At 43.4% G+C, this 20230-nt stretch overlaps 1 protein-coding gene across 1 annotated transcript; it reads right to left on the minus strand.

Annotated features, from left to right (window-relative positions):
- Positions 1-1318: 1318 nt before the first annotated feature.
- Positions 1319-14639, minus strand: LOC132320870 (E3 ubiquitin-protein ligase TRIM36-like). The gene is made up of 11 exons (XM_059834495.1): positions 14631-14639; positions 13020-13233; positions 12735-12749; positions 9432-9775; positions 7831-7977; positions 6635-6730; positions 5441-5694; positions 4656-4780; positions 3808-4101; positions 3208-3505; positions 1319-1673 (listed from the first exon to the last, which is right to left on the minus strand). The coding sequence occupies exons 1-11, from the start codon at positions 14637-14639 to the stop codon at positions 1319-1321; spliced, it is 2151 nt and encodes a 716-aa protein (XP_059690478.1).
- Between the last annotated feature and the right edge of the window lie 5591 nt (positions 14640-20230).

The raw sequence follows: 20230 nt of genomic DNA on the forward strand, positions 1-20230 counted from the left end.
CAGCCTTTCAATATATAAAGAGGGCTTAAACAGAAAGAGGGAGATTTAGATTAGATAGAAGGAAGAAATTTCTAATGGTGAGGGTGGTGAGACCCTGGAACAGGTTGCCCAGAGAAGCTGTGGCTCTCCCATCCCTGGAAGTGTTCAAGGTTATGTTGGACAGGGCTTTGAGCAACCTGATCTAGCGAAAGATGTCCCTGCCCATGGCAGGGGGATTGGACTAGATGATCTTTACAGGTCCCTTCCAAACCAAACCATTCTGTGGTTCTATGATTCTACGCAAAACTACTATGTGATACAGTTTTTAAAAGGAGAGGAACAGAAATTTGAGGTGAGACATCCTTTAAGGCAGAAATCGGGTCTCAGGACTTAATCAGTGCATTTTTAACATTCTTACTAAAAAACCAAGCTGCTACTAGATCAAAAAATTAACTTATAGAAACAAGTATTAAAAGAAATACCTGATTTTTTTTTAAAAGTTCACATATTATTACTCATGTCAGTAACTCATATGCTTTTGCCTAAATACCAGGTACAATTACTCACACATGCAAACACTTCTGATTTTGGACTCTAAAGTAAGTCTGATGTTTAAGGTAGAATTGCACTTTATATATTTTTATATAGCCTATAGTAAAAGCCTGGAAGAGTCAAGAAACTTACCATTATGCCACCAACTACACGACACCAGGTGTCAGAATTAGAGTTTTAGCTTACAGTCACATTAAAGGTATATGACATGCAATCAGATTCTAGTTTACCCTCCTCTTTCCAAATAAAACCTAAACGTTCAGCTGCAGTTCTGATTTCTCCCTGCTTTATACTGTATTTTTGCAAATGTTCTTTCGTGCTGAAGGGCCCAACCCCTGGTGCTCAGGGGTTAATTGGAAAGCATTTGACCCCTCAGAGGCATTCAGGCAGATTTCTTGAAAGGAGAATGGCAATCACACGCTGTCAGCTTTGATTTCATTAAATGCAAAACTGACTATGTAAGGATTTACGTTACACAAAAGGTAGATTTCTACCCCCGAAGAGTAATTTTGGTTGCTAGTCAAACTTCTTCCCTGCTTCCCCCTGGGAAGAAAGTCTGTGGAGAAAAGCATTGCACAGATCACAAGAAAGGCAGGAGAGTTCCTGGAAGAACATTTCCCACTAGTGTGGGACGTGTCTGAACCGTTTGTTTAAAAAAAGCATGACCCAGAGGCTTGTAAGCAACATGTGGACAGAATGTAATTAATCAGGAGTGAAAACTAAGGTAGAATTCTTCTGCTCTCTCTCGTCTTCCACCTCAGAACAGCAATGGGAAGAGATCACTGCACTAGATGTCGTCGTGGTACTCCCCGTACTTTGCTGTGACAGGTTCCTCAAGATGAACTGCTGCACCACCCATTAAGGCAAATGCTGGGTACATTATGCCAGAGCAGTCCACCTCGCACTCATAAAGGCATTTCATACGGCCTGCGTCGTAGAACCCCACCTTGCCTTTGTCACAGTCGAGGCAGATGCCCAAGCACGATGGCAGGGGAAGGATTCTGCTCGCTGGATCCTTGGGGGCAGCAGGTGTTGTGGGGATAAAGAACTTCTTCATGCCTAAAGTGACCAGTGTGAAAGGCTGTGGTGAGTCAAAGAAGGCATCTTCACTCCCACTGTCATGACCACTGTCTTGCTCGTACCTAGAACAGAAAAACAACCATTTGCTTTTGTCAAATTCTGAAGGGGGATCAGTGATGTGAACTGGAGAAAACATTTTTGTAAGACAAGAAACACCACATGGTCACCTGCAAAACCTTGTGGGGTAAAAATATACCTAAGCCAGGAGGGAAGACGCATTTAGTAGGTGGAGAACACTCACTTGGGCCACTTCAGACAATAAATAACAGCTAAACACTAACGAGGACAAGACCACAGAAGGCTTTACTAAGGAGCGGATGTATCTAAATGTACTCATGCTAGGTAATCATTAATGAACCTACAGGTAGAGCAAATTAGTTAACTTGAAAAGTAATTTAGCGACTATGACTAATGATTACAGACAAGGTATGTTTAACTTCATTTACATAATGTTAAATGACACGAGTAAATACATTTAACATGACTGTTGTCCTATGAGTTTTCCTCACCACTGCTGTATTACATTGTCTTTAAAATTCACAACACAAAAAGTAGTGGTTTAAGTTTTTGGTTTGGTGGTTTGGTTTTTTTTAAAGTGCTCTGCCTGGAGGTTTCCATGAACCCCTGTTTCCCAGCTGGTTACTGGGGAAAGTTTGTGGCCAGATTTGTTCAGTCTACATGCTTTTGCCCCCTACTTCTGTCACCAGATGAAGACACACTGGAGAAGCACACATTCTTCTGTGCCGACAATCCCTAGCTAGGTTTGCATTTTTGGGATGTCTGGGGGGAGATTGGATTTGTGTCAGCCAAAGTTTTCCAGGTATTTGTGTGGATAAGGAAAAAGAAATCAGGAAATCAGGATCTAATTTCTCACTTTGCAAAAAGCCTCCGTCTGGCTTTAAGCAGCTCAAGACACAGGCGTTCTTACACTTTCAGTATGTTACACAGGAGGAAGCTGATACATTTTTTACATTCCTGAAAAAGTTAAGAGTCCTCAGGAGATAGCTTCCCAGCCTGCAGTTCCTAGACACATCCAGGCTTACTACAACCATACTTCAGAGCTGAAATCTTTTTATTGGTTTGTCCACTGTACTTTGGCTTGGGATCAGTAGCACTCCAGTACCATATGCAAGTGTATAGCCTGGGATAAGCCAGTGACTTGGAATCCACCGTGACGCAAGCTACAGCAAAGATACACAGATACACACAGTGAACATTGTACCTCTGAATGGCTGCCAAACCTAGTATGCTAAGGAAATTAAGGCAGAGTCTTACTATTGACAATTAAACATTGCTTCAATCTTGCAAGTGATGCTTTTTTTTTACCTTCTTGCTTTAACTGGCACATCTTGACATCTATAGGAACCTCCTTTCTTTCCCAAAAAGAATGAAAATAGGACTCTGGATAATTACAACACCTTTCTGCTAATAGCAGGGGATGAACAGGACAACCTGCTTACAGCATATCCTTCAAGCTACTTTCCACTAGTTAGGTTCACCTTGTGTACTAATTGCGACCAGACTCACTCTTAACTTATTTTTTAAAAAGCCATCTCCTTATATAAAACATGTATTGAGCAAGAGTCTGCAATTTACCTTGGGCTGGTCACATCATGGGTATTATGGAACAATTTCTGTATCTGGTTGCTAGAAACAACTCCCACTTTCACCAGGTATGAATAGGCTTCCACACGAAAAGCCCAGACGTGCTTCCCTTTGGCAATCCCGGTGTCGCCAATGATGTAATCCAGGGTTGTGTAGCATCCGACCTGCATGCGCTCAGATCCCAGCAGTAGAGGAAATCCAGCCCTGCTTTCCACAGAGGTTCTTCCTGGGTTCAGCAGGAGATGTTCACTGTTGTACCCACATTTGTCATCAAAAAGAAAACTGAAAACTGAAAAACAGTATCCAAAAAAATTTCCTCTTAGTTAAGTATTTGGCCTTCTGTGCTTATAAACTACATTTTAAGTCATGCTGGCATCAGAATTTCTCACTTTTAAAGGCTAAGGGAACGTCATGCAAGCTAAAACGGTCTCAGCATGCCACCTACTTAACCTGTTTGTTAACAGTGCTTCTAAACATTTACGCAACCGGTAACAGTAGAGTAGAAGTCTGGGAACTACTGGAAACCACCTACAGCTCTTAACACCGACAGACACAGATTCAACACCTTGTGGACAGAAGAAAACCCAATACCTGGAGCTGGAGGCGTACGCAAAATAACTTCTCGGCTCCAAGGGCTACAGATGGACCCTTTATATCCTCGAACTCTAAAGGCATAGGAGCTGTCATCATCAAGATCAGATATTACTTTGCTCTTGCTGCAAACTTTGATCTCCTGCCACGTCGCACTCTCCTCTTCTCCATTAAGCTTACGATACTCAAGAACATAGATATCAGCTGAGTCTGTCTTCCCAGGGCATTCCCAGCTGATCAGAGCTTTGTTGTACATTCTGCTCTGCTCTTCATTGATTTCTGGTATTTCTAGACCTGGAATGCCAGAGATTCAGGAGAAAAAAACCCTCAAATTTAGATATCTGTTGTTTTAGAATTAACCATACAAGCCCTTTGTTGAGTGGCTATAGCACTTGCGGGGGGTGGGGGTGGGGGCAGAAATCTGACTCAATCAGTTAAAGAGTACAGATGAGGATGGTTCCATTCATGCACTTACATAAATCCCTTACTTTCTGTTTTTACTTTGAAAGTTGTATTATTTATTTTTGCTGGCAGCTAAAAAAGCATCTAAAAGCCTATTCTTTTCTGTCATGTTAACAAAAAGCTTCTAGGAAGACCTAGTATTACTTAACTACAATGTTTTGGAAGCCAATGTAAACTGGTACTGAATGCAACGGCATCTTAGCTTCTTTTTCAAAGCTGAAGCTAGCATTGCTGCCAGGTAATGCCTTGTGGATCACAGAGACAGAAGGGACAATGCAAGTCACAAGACTGAGTTCTGCAGCTGCAGCCCTGCATAAGTTTTGCCTCTTTCCAGAGAAGCCCTTCAAGTCGTAACTTGAGAAAGACCTGATGCTCTCGCAATTTACCATTGGAATGGAAGGACAAGTCACCAAGGATCTCTTCTTGCTTAGCTATGTCCACCACAAAGTCTTCAAAAGTAGTTTCAGCTGCTGGCCTGAAGCTCTTCAGAGATTCAGTAGCTTTTTGGATTCTGAAAGCACAGAAGCAAAGGGATGGCAGAACAGAGAAAAGGGAATTCACATGTGTGCATTCCTTAAACTAAAAATGCTAGGTTTTGCTTTATAAAAAGTTCTGTTTTCATGTACTTACTGATGTCTCCCAGAAATTTCTGTCTCTCTAGACAGAATTCAAATGCAAAATTTAAGGTCTTTTGTACATCAGTGTAAAGGTATCAGTGTAAAGATAATGAAGAGGTAATCGTTCAGCTGGTAGAGCATTTTAACAATTGGGGCATTATGTTCAAAGAACAAAATAGATGTGAAGCGCTAATGGAGAACAGCTATTAAGATCAAAGACTTTAAAGCCAGAAGAGACCTGTTAGATTAACTTGCAAATACCCGATACAATCTCTGAGCCAAGGAATGTGTCAGTGAGCTGAATGGGCTACCCTTCCAGTGCAGTCCTACTGAACAAGGCCACGTGTTGTCACAGGACAGAGCCCCTCCTGACTGCTGTTTCTTAACGCACACTGTAATGTAGCAATTTCTACTGAACGGTACTGGGACCATCTCTGAGCCTTTGCAATACAAGGTACTGCATTCAGTACTTTGCTAGCAGGTGTCAAAAGAATATGACTGACCAGACATCCTGGAACAGTATCTGTACTTCAAACAGAAGATAATTAAGATACCTGTCATGAAGCTGTTTTGCTGTTTGAACAAAACAAGATGGATCAGTTTCTTTAAGCACCTCTTGAGCATATCCTACAAGGCCATTATTTTCCAGGAGCCCTTGATATTCCTCTGCTTGCGTTTGCAATTTTTCCAGCCTTAAATTCTTAGAAGTTTCAATTGCCCTAAGAGCTGCGGACTTCTTCTCTTCTAGGACATGAGATAATTTCTCAAAGCTCTGAGATGCTTCTTCTTTAGCTCGTTCACTGTTGCACTAGGAGGGAACAAAAGACATTTTAGACAGATTCCACAGCACTGTGGCTGTCTACAGAAACATACCTCAAGTTGTTCAAGGTATCACAGCAATCTAGTCATCCATTTGACAGACAAGACTAATGAGCTTTGTTATGCCCATCAGCACTGAAAATGTGATCAGCACTGCACCCAAGCTAGTGAGCGTTTACTGGATCAACACAGAGAACGAAGAGCAGGAAAGTATTCCTCTGATTATGTCTTGAGTTACGCATAGCACGTGTCTAAACAGCTCATGGAAAAGCACTGTAAAAACAGGTCAGTTTCTGAAGTCTTCATGCCCAAGAGCTAGGTGCTCCTCCACCTTCCCCAACCACACTGAGATGGGGGTCCAGCCCAGCTTCTCACATATGCCCTCAGAACTGTAGGGTCACCTCTAACTAGTGCCCTGGATAAAAGGAACTACAAAGCACAGAGACAATCTTTATCAAGATACAGGCAGGGCCAGGAGCTCCTGCAATTTCTGCCATTGTGTTTTTCAGCTTGTACGTGAGCTCCCAGCTCTGACTCTTCTGCAGGGAGATTTGACTCTTCATTCTGACTTTATTGCAACATCCTCAAGGCGGCAAACAGCCAGTGTAAATTGTGAAGCACCGTTAATACACAAGAGCTGTAAGTCTAACCCACCTCTCTTTGATTAAGGTATCAAACAAGCTTTCTTTCAATTAAATTTACAGCAGCACCCAAAACTTAACTTCCCTCTGTATGTTGCCCATATTTCCAACACTGTCAGGATTAGGTCTTACCATTTGTGATTCAGGACTAACACAAACTGTTCAGAAATTGTTTTACTGGCTAACTGAAAAAAGCCAAAGGATTTGAAACACTTCAGTGAAAACAGTTTGAGTCTCTGCTGTGTCCCTGCAAGGGCTATCCCCAGACAACACGGAAGACACTCTTACCTCTGTTTCTTTCAGCAGCAGATCCAGCTGTGTGATGTGAGCTTTCACCTGGCTCTCCTTACTGATGAGGTACTCAATATCTTTTGAAAGCTTCTCCTGTGAAAACAAAACAGCGAGCTAGCAGAAGAAGGGTATCCCACCCAAACCGACAACCAGCACAGGCAGGTCATCCAGCTAGCACTCGCTTTATCTAGTTACAAGGACAACAGCCTGCCACCAGTTATGAGCAGCAACCCTGCGGAGAATTGCTCAGTGACCCGCAATGACTGCACAGGGACATCAGGCCACTGATGTGGGCAGGACTGGGGGCACAGCCTCTAAGGACAAGAGGTAACAGCCTCTAAGGACAAGAGGTAACAGCCTCAGCTGGCTCAGTCTTCCCCAGCCACAAGTGCCACCTTCTCTTAGGCTAGGAACATGAGGCTTCAGGACGTTACTAAAACTTACAGAAAAGCCACGTTAGTTATTAACTCATTTGTAGTAAGATTTGCTAGAAGAATGAGTGGTTCAAAGCATGAACTTAGGAGTGTCTCTGCATTTCCTGACTTGCAAGAGTTAACAGCTGTACAGGAAAAGCCTTGCAAACAGGCAAGGAGGCCAAAGAGCACAAGGCAGGCTGGTCTGGTCTTCCCCCCCACCCCCGCCCCCCCTTTTTTTTTTTCTTGTGAGCAAGAGAGGAAGAGAAGGAAGAAGAGGAGGTAGAAGCAATCATTCTTTAACAACAAAGCAATGTTTGCAAGTCTTCCCTGTTGTACTGCGAATTAACAGCTATGCAACTTCAGAAACATACAAGGTCCCAACAGATACTTCCAATGCAAATTTTTCAGGAGTGCTTCTGAAGTATCAGCTAATCCAAGCCACAAGGACACTTACCTGAAAAAAGCTAGATTGTAAAGTATAAACTGCTTAAACCTTTTGCATTGGTCAGTACTGCTATACTTTAGTTGGCTAAAACAAGGTGGAAGGACTTTTAAGAGGTTATGTTTCACGCCTCATAGAAAATACAGTTTCTCAGAAGTGCGCTATGTCACACTAATATCTATATTAACAGATGTTGCACAACAGCATGCCTCATGACTGGTTCAGTGTCCTCTAAACACACATCCTGGCTTCCTGCCACAGGGAGTTTGCCCTTACACCAGAAGCTCAGTACTTTTCCCCTTCTTAAGGCCAGGTCCAACAATATTTACTTTTACCTTAAGGGTTTTGTAGGCAGTTCTCATGGTTGTTACTCTATGGTTTGCATGACATCCACCCAGTTTACAAAGATGACAAACAGGCCTTCTGCAGATTTCACAGTACATGTTTACCCTCTCCATTTCATGTTCTGGACACATCAAAATCTGAAAAAAAAAGAGAGCAGAGAGAATGCAGGTGTACTTCCAAAAACTGAGGTGGCCAACAAACCATCAAAACACTAAATCACCCCACAGCAGCATCTGATTTCATCAGTGGATTCTTTATATTCAGTTTATCTTCCACCTTTTATATTTGTCTATGCCAGTGAAAGCCAGCAGATGAACACACACAGTTTCACGAGGTTCACAGTGAGTAAACCTGTAGCGATGTCTGTGTACACATCATGTAGCCTCCATACTGCAATCAACCATTTTGCTAATCCCTGAAGTTGTTTGTGTGCCTCAAGCTCCCTACACTCCTGTTCAGAGCTGTAAATGCAATATATAACACAGCCACGCTGTCAAATTCAACTGTGTCCATGCCAGCATCTCTTGAAACAACTACGAACTGTCTTAAAGCAGGAGTTGACATAATACTGTAATGATTTAAATTTAAGCTAGACTCTGATCAGCCACATAGCCATTGCTCTTGGAGCAACAGATGAAATGCAGCCACACCCCCAGTCACAGTCGTTTTAAAGATAAAAGGCTCCAGTGTTTCATTTTTTCTGTCTGACTCCAATTACAAGTTGTTCATGCTGAGCGTTAATTCCAGTACCAGCTTAAACAGCATTGCGAAAAAGCTGGTGTTTGCTAAAAGTAATCTTTCAAAAATTGAACACGTTGAAGTAACTGCTCGAAGAGGCAAAAAAAGTGCTGCTCAACTCCAAGCTCAAGCAACAGATAAAACCGTCTAAAAGGGGGTGGGTGGGGGTGGGTGGGTGTGCTTGTGCACATGTGTGCGTGTGTGTTTTAAAAAAAAAGAAATGCTTTGCCTCGTTCCAGAGCACTGAAAGACATTTGGGTCCATCTACTCCATGTTACCAAAGAGAAGCTCTTGAGAAAGCTTTTCAGTGTCATGTCAAGGAGGAGAACACGACATCAGTGCCAACAGTCAAGCTTTAAAAGCATCATCTTTTAACACACGCACACACATACAAGAAAGGACAGGAAAGGGCTCAAAAATAGAAGTGAGTAGCATAAATATGGACACACTAAGCTAAAATTGCAAACCATCTCTGAAACCAACTCTCAAGCCCCAAATGTTATCTTAGTCTATGGTGAAAAGCCCAAAGACACCAGTCTCGCTAGCACCTTGGTACATAAGACTGTCATTCAGCAGAATATGCAATAAGCTATCCCATTGTCATTGACTGCTGGATTCGGGGGGAGGTGCGAGGAGGGAAGGAAACTTTCAGGAAAATCATCTGTGCAGGCAGACATGTTCAAAACTGCAGTCATGCTGTCAGCAAGAACAAAAGCTTATGGTTCACTCAATGAATAACAGCAATAGTCAAAAAAGGAACAACGGTCCCAAAAAGCAACTACCATTGCACAGATATGTCTGAAGCTATATGCAAATGCTGCAACCCAAATTCTGTAAGATACGGGATACTTACCTTGGGTCTGAAGTTGGTGGTTGGTCCTACATGTTTATGTTGGGCTTTCACAGTTCCCCAAGGATGGTGTATTTTGAAACATTCGTTGCAATAGCTTGCCCTGCAGTCCATGCAGCTCTTTGTGGCCTCTTGAGGTGGAGGTTTGCAGAAATCGCACATAATAGCAACGGCTGCCCTGGCTGCCTGTCTGTATCTTTCCACAATGGTTTCCAAAGTAAAGTTGCGAAATAAGCCATTGATGCCACGTTCTCCGAGATCAGTATCCCGCTGGCAACCCGGACAAGGAAACAGACTCGATCTAGGAGTCAGTGAATTACGTTTTCTGCCTGTGTAGACACCAAATCCTGATTTAGGAGGAGTGTAAACAGAAGAGGTTTAGATTTTAAAGGGAGAAGCACAGGAATTTATGAACCAATTTCAAACTATCGTAGCACATCATCCAAACCAGTACAATACCAATTCATATGCACTCTGCCAAGCCAAAGAGAATACATTTGCCATGACAAGGTAGTGTAATGTCTGAGTTCAGGGGGCATTACAAACTACTGCTCTAAAACTTAATTCTATGGTAAGGTTAATTTAGCTATTCCAATCCTATCTTCTTCGTCTAGTTTTGCATGCACTCAAGCCGCAGCCTTTCAAAAGACTAAACACAAAACCTTCCGGAAACCAGTTGGTTTTAGGCTAACTGGCTGCCCACATAGAGAGCAACAGCTTCGTAACACGCTGAAGTGTAAGATGTCTATTCCCAGAGTGAGACTGGTTATTCCCAGACAAATATAGCCAACTTGGAGCTCCCTGAAGTTTGCTTTGGCCGAGTCAAACTTATCTGGCTTACCCCAAGAGGCATCATAAAAATATAAAGAGGAAAACAAGAGAACTAGATATCACCAGTACGAAATCTCAGCCAAATCATTCAGTCCAAATACGTAGAGGCTGACTTGGCCCTTGCTGAACGGCCTTGATAAAGGAGGGCTGCTAAGTAAGCCCCGCACACCAAAGGGGATGCTGAGACGGTTATGTCTGAGAGATTCCTCTACCTTGAACTGGGGAACCACAGATCTGCATGGTTACACAAGGGTACAGCTTATCTCTTTTCATTTCAAAAGGGGACAGTAGAGAAGCTGCCCTCCTACGAAACAGCTATGCACAAATTTCCCCTCTTCTCCAAAATAAAGTGATCCAAGGCTCAAGTCAAGTCGCAAGCCTAGGGATTCTTTGGAGCCTGTTCCAGGGGATGGCTCACACAGACCCAAAAACTATTTACAGGGTAACATTCTTGAGGCTATCAAACAGAGAGTGCATCCCCATGTCTCACTCATGAACCCACAGGGCACAACTATCAAAATTAGTCCTTTATGTATTACTGAAGCAGGTTAAGCCAGTGTTTAGGCTTAACATGTATCCTCTCAGCCTCCCCTTACAAAGAAATAAAAAACCATTCTCTCGAGCTGGAGCATGGTTTTAAGATCCCCTTGAGATGACTGCATGTTGGTATAACTAATTTGTAAATAGAGAGAGGTATGACTTCAAGCTGAATTCTTAGTGTTGAAATTGGTTCTTCTTCAGAAAGTGAAATTTGGTCCCATCTGTATTTAGTGAGGATCTTCCCATCAGAAATGTTGATGCTTCATTTCTTTTTGAAGTGTCCTTTGATGCTATCCAAAAGACACTTGCCTTGTGTCACTCTTCTGTGGGTGCTTCACCCAACAATCCAAAACCTCCCTACCTCTCACGCCCTTTCCAGTCTCTTTAAAAAAACAAACCAACACTCCTGTAAGAAACTAGTTCCTTTAAAAATCTTCAAAATGTACCCCATGGTAGTTATGCATCACTATCAGCTAAGAAGCCACAACCAGAGCATGAATAAATGTCAGTCTCAAACTCGGCTGGTCTCATGCTTTTCTGTAGGTTCTGAGCAGAACAGCTAGACTGCATTAACAGAACAGTATGGGTGACATCTAGTAGCATCTAAATGTCAGGTTCCCAAGGGAGCTCTGCCTCCTCTGTGCACAGCGTGGATGGTGCCACAGCACTGCCTGCGCACCCCATCATGCTAGATCACTGTTTCTACTGCCCGACAGAGAGCAAGCTGGAGGGCAGCTTTCCACGGAAGATTAAGGATTACCTCCTTACTTACACTGCTGAAAGCAGCATGGGGGGCCTGGTCCCCACGCACAGCCTGTCTGATACTCCCACGCTTGGCAAGCCACAGTTCTCACAAGGAGGCCAGGTCACCCACGGTGCGCCCACCACTCCTTAGGCACCCAACCTGGTGCCCTGATGTCCACGTTGTAAAACCACGTAGTGGACAGCTGCAGCGGAAACCGGTGACCGCTTCAGTCCATGCATACAATGCCGTGACAGAACATCATGCTTACTGAGGAAAAAAGGGACTAGACTTGGATTTGGGAGATGGCAGTCACCAGTGGGCTCTCTTCGTTCAAACTTCACATAACGCTGCAGGTAGAGAGAGCTGAGAAAGCAGCTGAAATGTATGCAGAGCTAAACAGTGATTGTGGGGCTGTGCACCCCATATCCAGAAAACAGGACTGTAATGAAGACAACTAGCTATTTCGTTTGGGGATTCCCTCAAATGATGCAAGCCTCAACCTGCCAAGCTACAGCAAACACAGCATTTGCTTATCAAACTGATCCTGAAAGAGTACCAGTACTAACAACTCAAGAGTTGTTTAAAAGAAGTGGGTGAAATAAAATATTTGAGCTTTGAAAACTGGGAAGGGGATGATGAACGTTAGTAACATACGAAATACAAGACACAGCTTTAGGGTTTGTCTTGTGGGCGACTCTTCCAGATCACTGCGGACTGCGGTTTTAAAGTGGACAGTTACGTCAGAAGGAAGCCTAAAAGCCAAGATGAGGTTTCTTTCAAGAAGTACTTTCGATGTATCTGTGTAAAAGAACAACTCATCTGTGGATTACACAACAGCTGTAAGAATCTTTCTAGTGTGACATCACAAAGAGCATGAGGAGTGCTCCTTAAAGCTTCCAGAGCAGACCACACTGGAAGAGGCGGTTAGCGCAGTCTTCTTACAGTCATCTGTCTCCCAATTCTGCAACCGTGCAATAACCATCGTCTATGGAAAATGATTTATTGTAAGCGTAATGAATTGGGTAGGACAAAACCATCATTTGCAAAGTCTGCAGAGGCTCAGAAGGAAGTCGAACTACTCAATTTAGGCTGGCCGAAACCTGAGAGAACCACCTCAACAGTACCACTGACAGGCAATAAAACTGCTGAAATCTACACCTCAACATCGACGCTATTGAACATGATGCTACTGCGTCTCAATGTAACTGAAATACAGGAATAAACAAATACAATGGTTACAAAGATTTACAGGACGCCACAAAGACTGATCTATTATATATGAAATAGAGTGCACTGTCCTTAAAAATATTCCCATTGTTCTTGCCACAGAATGAACAAGACTCGCACTATCCCTAAGTCATCTCTTTAACTGCATCAGGAGTACCGGGAAGACATTTTACCAATGCAGACGCAATTCGGCTCAAGTCAGTCGAACACATAAAATAAGGAAAACACGCAAAAATTCCGATACGTACCTGATCTACTAATCCTGTCCATGCTGGAAGAAGAGCTTTTAATTCGAGGGCTACTCTGATTAGAGGATTCAGAGCCTCCATCAGCAAAAGAGTCTTCAAATGCAGAGAGTATTTCTTTCACACATTTGTGACAGACATTGTGCTGGCAAGGAAGGATCAGTGGATGGGTAAATAATTCCTTGCATGCTGGGCAGATGAGCTCTCTTTCGATACCCTTAATGGTAACCTTCATGACAGAAAGAGGGAAAAACAAGTGTAAGTGCAGAAAACGTGAGCCAGCAAGACTTACTGCACAGCTGTATGTCTGTATGTCACAAAAGCCCAGCTCTCTAGAATAATCGTTCTATTCTAGAATCGCACATTCTAGCTGGTTTGAGGCATTCCGCTGGTTAACGCTGCAAACAAATCTCAATTAACATTTATGAAAGCACTGACAACATTCCTTTCAACTGAAATGAACACCGCCACTAGGCAAACTCGGTTCATCTTTAGGTCATGTCTGCCTTGCAGGGGAGGAAAGGAGAGGAGGGGAGTAGTCTTAATTCCACTCAAGGACCTAGTGAAACGAAAGCAACCATACTTCTTAACAATAGGAATCCATATGTTTAACTCAGCTCGCTCGCTCGCTTTTCAAGAAGGGGGGGTGGGGGAGGGAGAAAAAAGAAATTAAGTGTCAGACTGGTTAAACAACAGGCTTTCCCGCCGTGTAATCCACATTTAAGCACTGGAACTGCCTTGACTTCGTTAGGCTAATAGTTCCAGTCCGGAACATTATCTGTTTGTTTATTTATTTCCTGCACAAAGAGGCGCCCGTGGATCTGTGCAGCTCTTCAGTAATTTAATGACCCCACAGCCATCTGGCACTGCGCTCCGAGGCCGGAGTATCTGCCGGGAGAGCCAACGGCAACCGAAACCCAGCGAAGCATCAAGTGGTGGGCGCGGACACCGGCTGCCCAGCGCCCGCTCGTCCCCTCTCGGGTGGGTTTTCACCGTCCAGCCCGCCGCCAGACCAGACCGACTTTATTTATGCGGTTCCCCCGCCAGCACCGAGCCCCGTCTGAAGATCTAGGGGCCAGCCCTGCCCGCCGCCCCAGCACCTCGGGCTGCCGCCGGTGCCGCTCCCAGCCGGGCAGGGACGAGGCTGCCGGCGCACACCGCGGGGGGCAAACATCCCCCAATCCACCGCCCCCCCCGCCCCCCCGCAGCACAGGGCGCAACAGCGGAGGGGACGACAAACCCCGACCCGGCGGCCGCGTCCCCAGGCTCCCCCCGGGCACCAGGGGCGTGGCGCCGGGGCGGCCACGCCCGCAGCGGCAGCGGCCACGCCCGTGATGTTTCTGCACGCCTGGTGTTACAAAGAACTAGAGAACACATGTAAAGATGTTATTTCACATCTACTTTAGAAACCACCTTCATAAAAATACAAAACACTGTGCTTGAAATGATTCTGATAATGCCAGTAATGCACAGTCTGTATATTCAAACTGAAACATGTTACTTAACCGAGGCGGGGGGAGAACGGACTGGTAAGGACGTGAGTTGTCAGCCTTCCAACTATGTTTTGAGTAATAATTTGCAAGCTTGTGAATAACTCTATTACCCCTTAACCACCTCCGCCATCCCCAAACTTCCCGATGTTACAGGCAGGCTTTAAAGGATGGAGCTCTTCCTAAGCCCTTGTCTACATTGGCACACTACCCATCGCTGACATCGGATGTGGTTTATTTGGGACCAAAATAAACTAGCAGCCGCAGACCAGAACAAAGCCCCTTTGGCTCTGCTGCCACCTTTGAAACAGTGTGAAGAAATTGGTCTTTGGTGGCACAGCAAGGCAAACCATTCTGCACTTCATGCCAGAGGTGTAGATGCCAGCAGAGGTGGGTGTTGCTAGCGTGGACAAACCTAGAGCACACATTTTCCTCCTGTTGTCCCACAGCCTAAATAGCTGTTTTGGAAACTGCCTGTTAGTTACTAGAATGTGATTGAGGAGAACTTCATGGATACATTACGTAACTTTTTACACACACACGCGCACACATGCACGCATGTGTCTATATCCACATCTGTAAGTGTATATGCTGTGAGGTTACAGGTTGAGAGCTTTAGGAAAAAGAGTAGTAAACTGCTGCGTACAGAAGAATGTTTGATTTGGGGCGAGAATTTTATCTAAAAATGTCTTTTACCCTTTAGGATGGTGCCAGAAGTTGCTGCAGTAGGAAGAAAAGGTGGCTATAACCACCTCTGTGATCTGTGGGCATCTGGAATAACTGCTATAGAGCTTGCTGAGCTTCAGTCTCCATCCAATGTTTGACCTACATCCAGTGAGGTTAGCAAGGGGTTAAAGCGCGGTGTGTAAGTACAGCTCCCCAAATCATCCACCTGGAGTAGTGGCTACATGGGTGCTTGTGGTGTTTGGGGGTACTGCAAGGGTAGTGGGTTGTAAGTGTTCTGGATGTACGTGATAGAAATTGTGACAACTCCTTTTGCTGCATAAATGCATCATGTTGTCCTGGTAGCATCTCTTAAATGGATGGACTTCTTCCTGCCAACTAAACAATGTCTTCAAAATTCATGTCAGATATGTACTGCCATGTAACCCACAGAAATACTGTTGGATTTTTTAGAGCGCTTCTGCTAATGATGGAAAGCAACTTCCAGCCTCCTGAATTAAAGGACAAAATGAAATGGCAAGTACTTTTCTGTTTCAGTAGATAATGATCATGTAGTTCACTGGGCAATTGATTCTCACGACTACCACTTCCTTTTACAGGTCCAATAGTTTCCATCATTCTGTGAAAATGGTACTTAGGAAAAAATCCTAAAAAAGGACCGACAGCTGAAAAGTTACTACAGGTATAAATTTATGTATGGGATTTTTTTTAAGTTCTAAAATTAAAATATGCTTAATATGAGTGGTTGGAATTTTAATCTGTGTTTTTCCTTCTGTCTTTCAGCATCCTTTTTGTTACCCAGCCATTAAATCCAAGTCTTGCTATTGAACTTTTGGATAAAATGAATAATTCTGAGCATTCCACTTACCGTGATTTTGATGACGATGATCCTGAGGTGGGAATACATTTTAATCACAGACTCAGATTAAGTTTTCGTTTGCCGACAAAACTAAATGCTTATGATTTCTTGAGCCACAGAATGTTTTGTGATCTGGGAACAGGCTCAAGGGTTGCTTTTACTTTTGGTTGTGCTGCTCTGTCACACGTACAGGCCCTTAGCAAAACTCATTATATTTGGGGGAGAGACACTCAAAGAGAAAGAGATGAAAACACTTTAAAATTTTGTTTGCGGTTGTCCTTCAACAATTTTGCAGCAGTTTGTGTGGACTGCTTCTCCAGTCCCGAGTTCTGGCGTGCATTGTGCTTTCTGTTTCTTTGTGGAATTATGTTTCCATTCATCTGCAAAGCAAGCATTCATAAAAATCGTGTTCTACCTCTGCAGAACTTGTTCTTTTGTTCCTCATTTGCTTTCTTATGAGAAGGAGAGAACGATCCTGTAGTTGTTTTTGTCAAGCAGTTTGGTATGTGTTTCTTGCAGATTCTATTTTCTCTCTTGGAATACTCTGAAACTCCATTTCACCTACGGTTTTGTCAAAGACAAAGTTTCTGACTTTCTGCTTTAACAGCTGGGAAGAAACAGCACGCTTATGGAAGGTGATAAGCGGTGCAGGACTGAAGTGTTTCATAAACAAGAGAAAACAGATATTCTGTTACTGCATCCTGTCTTCATACTTAACTGTATGTTAGTGAAGACTTTCCAACTATCAATACCGTTAAACTGAGAGGCCAAAAAGGAAATGTTATCTGAGCAAAGACAAATGCCGGCCAGCATTGTCTTTACTTGCTCAAATCCAGTGTTTTAAAAACCCTTGTCTTGAAGTTAAAGACACTCTACAGATAAAATGTCTCCAAATAATTCTAACTTTCATGTACTAAAAAGTACATGCAATCTTTATTTTTAGCTTCCGCTTGATTTCTGTCTGTCTTTGTTGCTATTATGCTAAAGAAACCTGCTAAAAACCAGGTACACAATACTGGCTTTAAAGTGAATATATTTTGGAATTGAAGTATTTTATTGTTCACTTCTAGCCTCTGGTAGTGCCTCATAGGATTCATTTGACAATTAGAAATGGGAGAGGAGAAAAGACACGCTCTGAAATAAACTGTAGGCATGTGTACTATGACAACATTAACTATTCTTAAAATAATCATTGATATTAACTTATTTCAACTCGTATTCTGCATAGCTGACGTATATAGAAACAGTTTTAGTGATATTCAGGAAAAGAAAAACTTACGCTGTTTCACTTACGGATATAGTTTCTAGATGACTATGCAAAAGAAACATTAGTGTAAAACATTTGAATGCCCCTTTTTGTCAGCACTTCAGCAAATCTCACTATTGCTTCATCTTAACTGAACAGGACGCAACCTGAGCTCTTCTGAGAGCTGTTTGGTATCGCTTCATACGCCACTGCAGCAGGGATATTCGGAGTGATGCCAGATTGTGCTAGGTAGCAGAATGGCAGAGGAAGATTTTTCTGCCTTAAATTAGTCTCTTGTTGTGGTTTTTGCTTTTGAACTGAAACAGTCCTTTAGAAACCAGGAAAGGAGGTGGTTGATCGCTGGCCATTAAAAGCAGACTCCATCCCCCAAACTGTGGTCATTCTTTTGCTTGAATTAAATCAGAGCAATCCTTGGAGCTTTAGTTGTCTTTTCTGAAGCTAAAATTGTGGGAAGGAGTGTTAAAGAGCGTCTGCCAAAGAGCTTTCCTAGAAGATGCGATAAGCTCTCTCCAAACTTCATTCACGGCTCTTTAGTGCTATTGAATCGCCCCAAAGAACGTGTTTTCTCTAAATTACATCTGTATTGGTGCTCTAAAGAGGGCACTTGACGGCCTTGTTTGCTGAATGGTTTTCCTCATCCTTCCTAATGAGCGGGTGGGGCAAGTGGCGATCGTGCTGCCTTTGTGACAGAAGAGTACTTTCTGTGCCCCTTAGTTTCCAGCAGGCACAAGTTGGGGGTGTGCCTGTGTCAGAAGTTTCCATCAGTGGGGCTGTGATGCACTCATTAAACTGGATTTGCCTTTTTGGTTAGCCTTTGGAGCTGAATTGGGTCTAATTACAGTCCAACTTCGATTCTTGTTTTCCTTTTCTCCTCTGTAGTTGGTCAAGTAAAATTTGGTCCACCCTTGAGGGAAGAGACGGAGCCACATCGTGAGTTCGTGAGTTGCAAGCAGCGTGGGCTATGCTCTGCACATTATTCCCTGCAAATGTCTGTGGAGGAGGAGAAATCCAAGATGTGTAGCATACCTCCTTAGTGCTACTGAAGTTGGTAGTGATTTTTCTGACAAGTAACATATTGGTCCTGGATCTTTTGGTGCCATTGCACTATATGCAGCAAGACCCCTTATTTGTGGGCTCTGCCAGGTGTGATGTATGTGCTAAGCAACAGCCCTTGGTCTTGTGGGTTTCCCCTATGCTTTTTACCTCATTGCCAAGTATATCATTCCCTTTAATTATAGAGTTATTTTTTTAATTGTAGAATGCATGTGCATATTCAAATGTTTCTCTCCCTTGTGCTTGTATTGACACTTGAGCCACGCCGAGTCTGGCAGTTGATGTATTCTGTGAAGGTGTGTTGCCAATGTTTTCATCCTACGGACCTGTCAGTACAAGGGGTGTGAGAACTCAAGCAGTGAGGGAAAAGGTGTCTGTGCTGCCTCACGCACACGATTGCAGCAGCTTCCTCTCTTCTGTGGAGACTGTTGCTTTCCACACTTGTGCACTTGGGCAGTTTCTTCACATTCCTGGATAAAAAAGACACTCCTTTGCTTCCTTACTGCAGACTTCTGTGTTCTCTTTGTTTTTCTAAGGCAGGTGTTGAGGTGAAAAAGTTGGCTTAGTGCATAGGTGGGAGGGACATTGGCTTTGCTCTGAGTTGGTTTTGGGAAGGGTGTGTAGCTGGGAATGTAATTCCTCTTCTGAAGGCTACAAACTACATGTGAGTGGGATTTCTGGTGTAGGTTTCCTTGTACTGCTCTGTCGTTGTACTAAAATCTCCTTCCCGGTGCCTTGTCCTTTGGTAGTGGGTCAGCTGGCTCTGGGTGTATGAGTTTGTATGTGATCTTGCTCTTCCTCAGCAATGGCTGGACAGGTAGTCTGCAGGTTCTAGTGCCCGTTGGAGACAGAGGAGAATAGCTTACCACATCTCACGTAGGACTTATGCAATTGTTTCAGATACGTTATTTAGACCTTGACATGACTGCATACCAACATCATTTCGGAGCCCTGGTTATACAAGTGTTTCTTAAACATGGTAATGAAGTCAGTGTTTCACCATAAACTCATCAGTTAACTCCAAAAGATTTTTGAACTGATTCCAAGTTATCCTGGCTTTGCTCCCCTGTTGCATTGTCTGGATTATAAAGAAAATACAATTAGTAGCATCGTGTAGTTCAAATTATAATGCTTGGCTCCTTAAGAATGTCATTTATTTCTACAGACACAGAATCATAATTGCAAAGAGATGTTAAGGAAGAAGCTGAAGTTTTAAAAATACTTTTTCTGTTTCTTTCTTGCTTTATCAGTTACTGACCAAACCAAACCAGTTAGCGGACAGCTTCATGGGGCAGAGACGTGTTTTCCTTGCACCTTAGGAACCTGAGTTGCTAAACCGGGGAGAGGGATTTTCTGCAGGGACTAAAGCACCACTTTGGAGAGCACTTCTTTGTCCGGTGTTGTTGGGAGGGAGGAGCAGAGCCTTTTCCTACCTTGTGGGTTAGCAATCAGGGCCTTTGCACTTTGGAATGGCAGAAGCCCTTGCTGCTCCAAGAAGGGACTTGAAGGATCCAGATTAATTCTGCTGATAAGGAAATCTCTTAGTATGGTCTGCTCCTGTTGGAGTTTGGGTATTTGAAACCTGTCCAAAGAACTTGCCTCATCTCCCTGCCTGTAGGGAAGATCCCTGATTGCTTGTTTGGATCTTTCTGAAGAGGGCAATTAACTGGTCCACTGCTCCTATCAGAATGAAGCATGCAGTCCTGATCTGTCCTTTCCAGATAAAACAGAGCAATGATTTTGAAAATGATGATGTTGGGTCTAGAGACCAAAGAAAAACTGTATTTTGTCATTAGATATAGAACCGATGGACAATTTAAAGTGGCATGTCAAATGCGAACTAGAGCTCTGTTCACAGAAT

Source organism: Gavia stellata, unplaced genomic scaffold (genome assembly GCF_030936135.1).
Source record: "Gavia stellata isolate bGavSte3 unplaced genomic scaffold, bGavSte3.hap2 HAP2_SCAFFOLD_34, whole genome shotgun sequence".
NCBI classification, from domain to species: domain Eukaryota; kingdom Metazoa; phylum Chordata; class Aves; order Gaviiformes; family Gaviidae; genus Gavia; species Gavia stellata.

Bases quoted from the DNA above. Each gene is read 5' to 3' on its own strand.
- LOC132320870 (XM_059834495.1), bottom strand. The intron at 7,978-9,431 runs GTAAGTATCCCG...TTTTTTTTTCAG, and splicing joins CCACCAACTTCAGACCCAAG to ATTTTGATGTGTCCAGAACA. The intron at 3,506-3,807 runs GTATTGGGTTTT...ACTGTTTTTCAG, and splicing joins GCGTACGCCTCCAGCTCCAG to TTTTCAGTTTTCTTTTTGAT.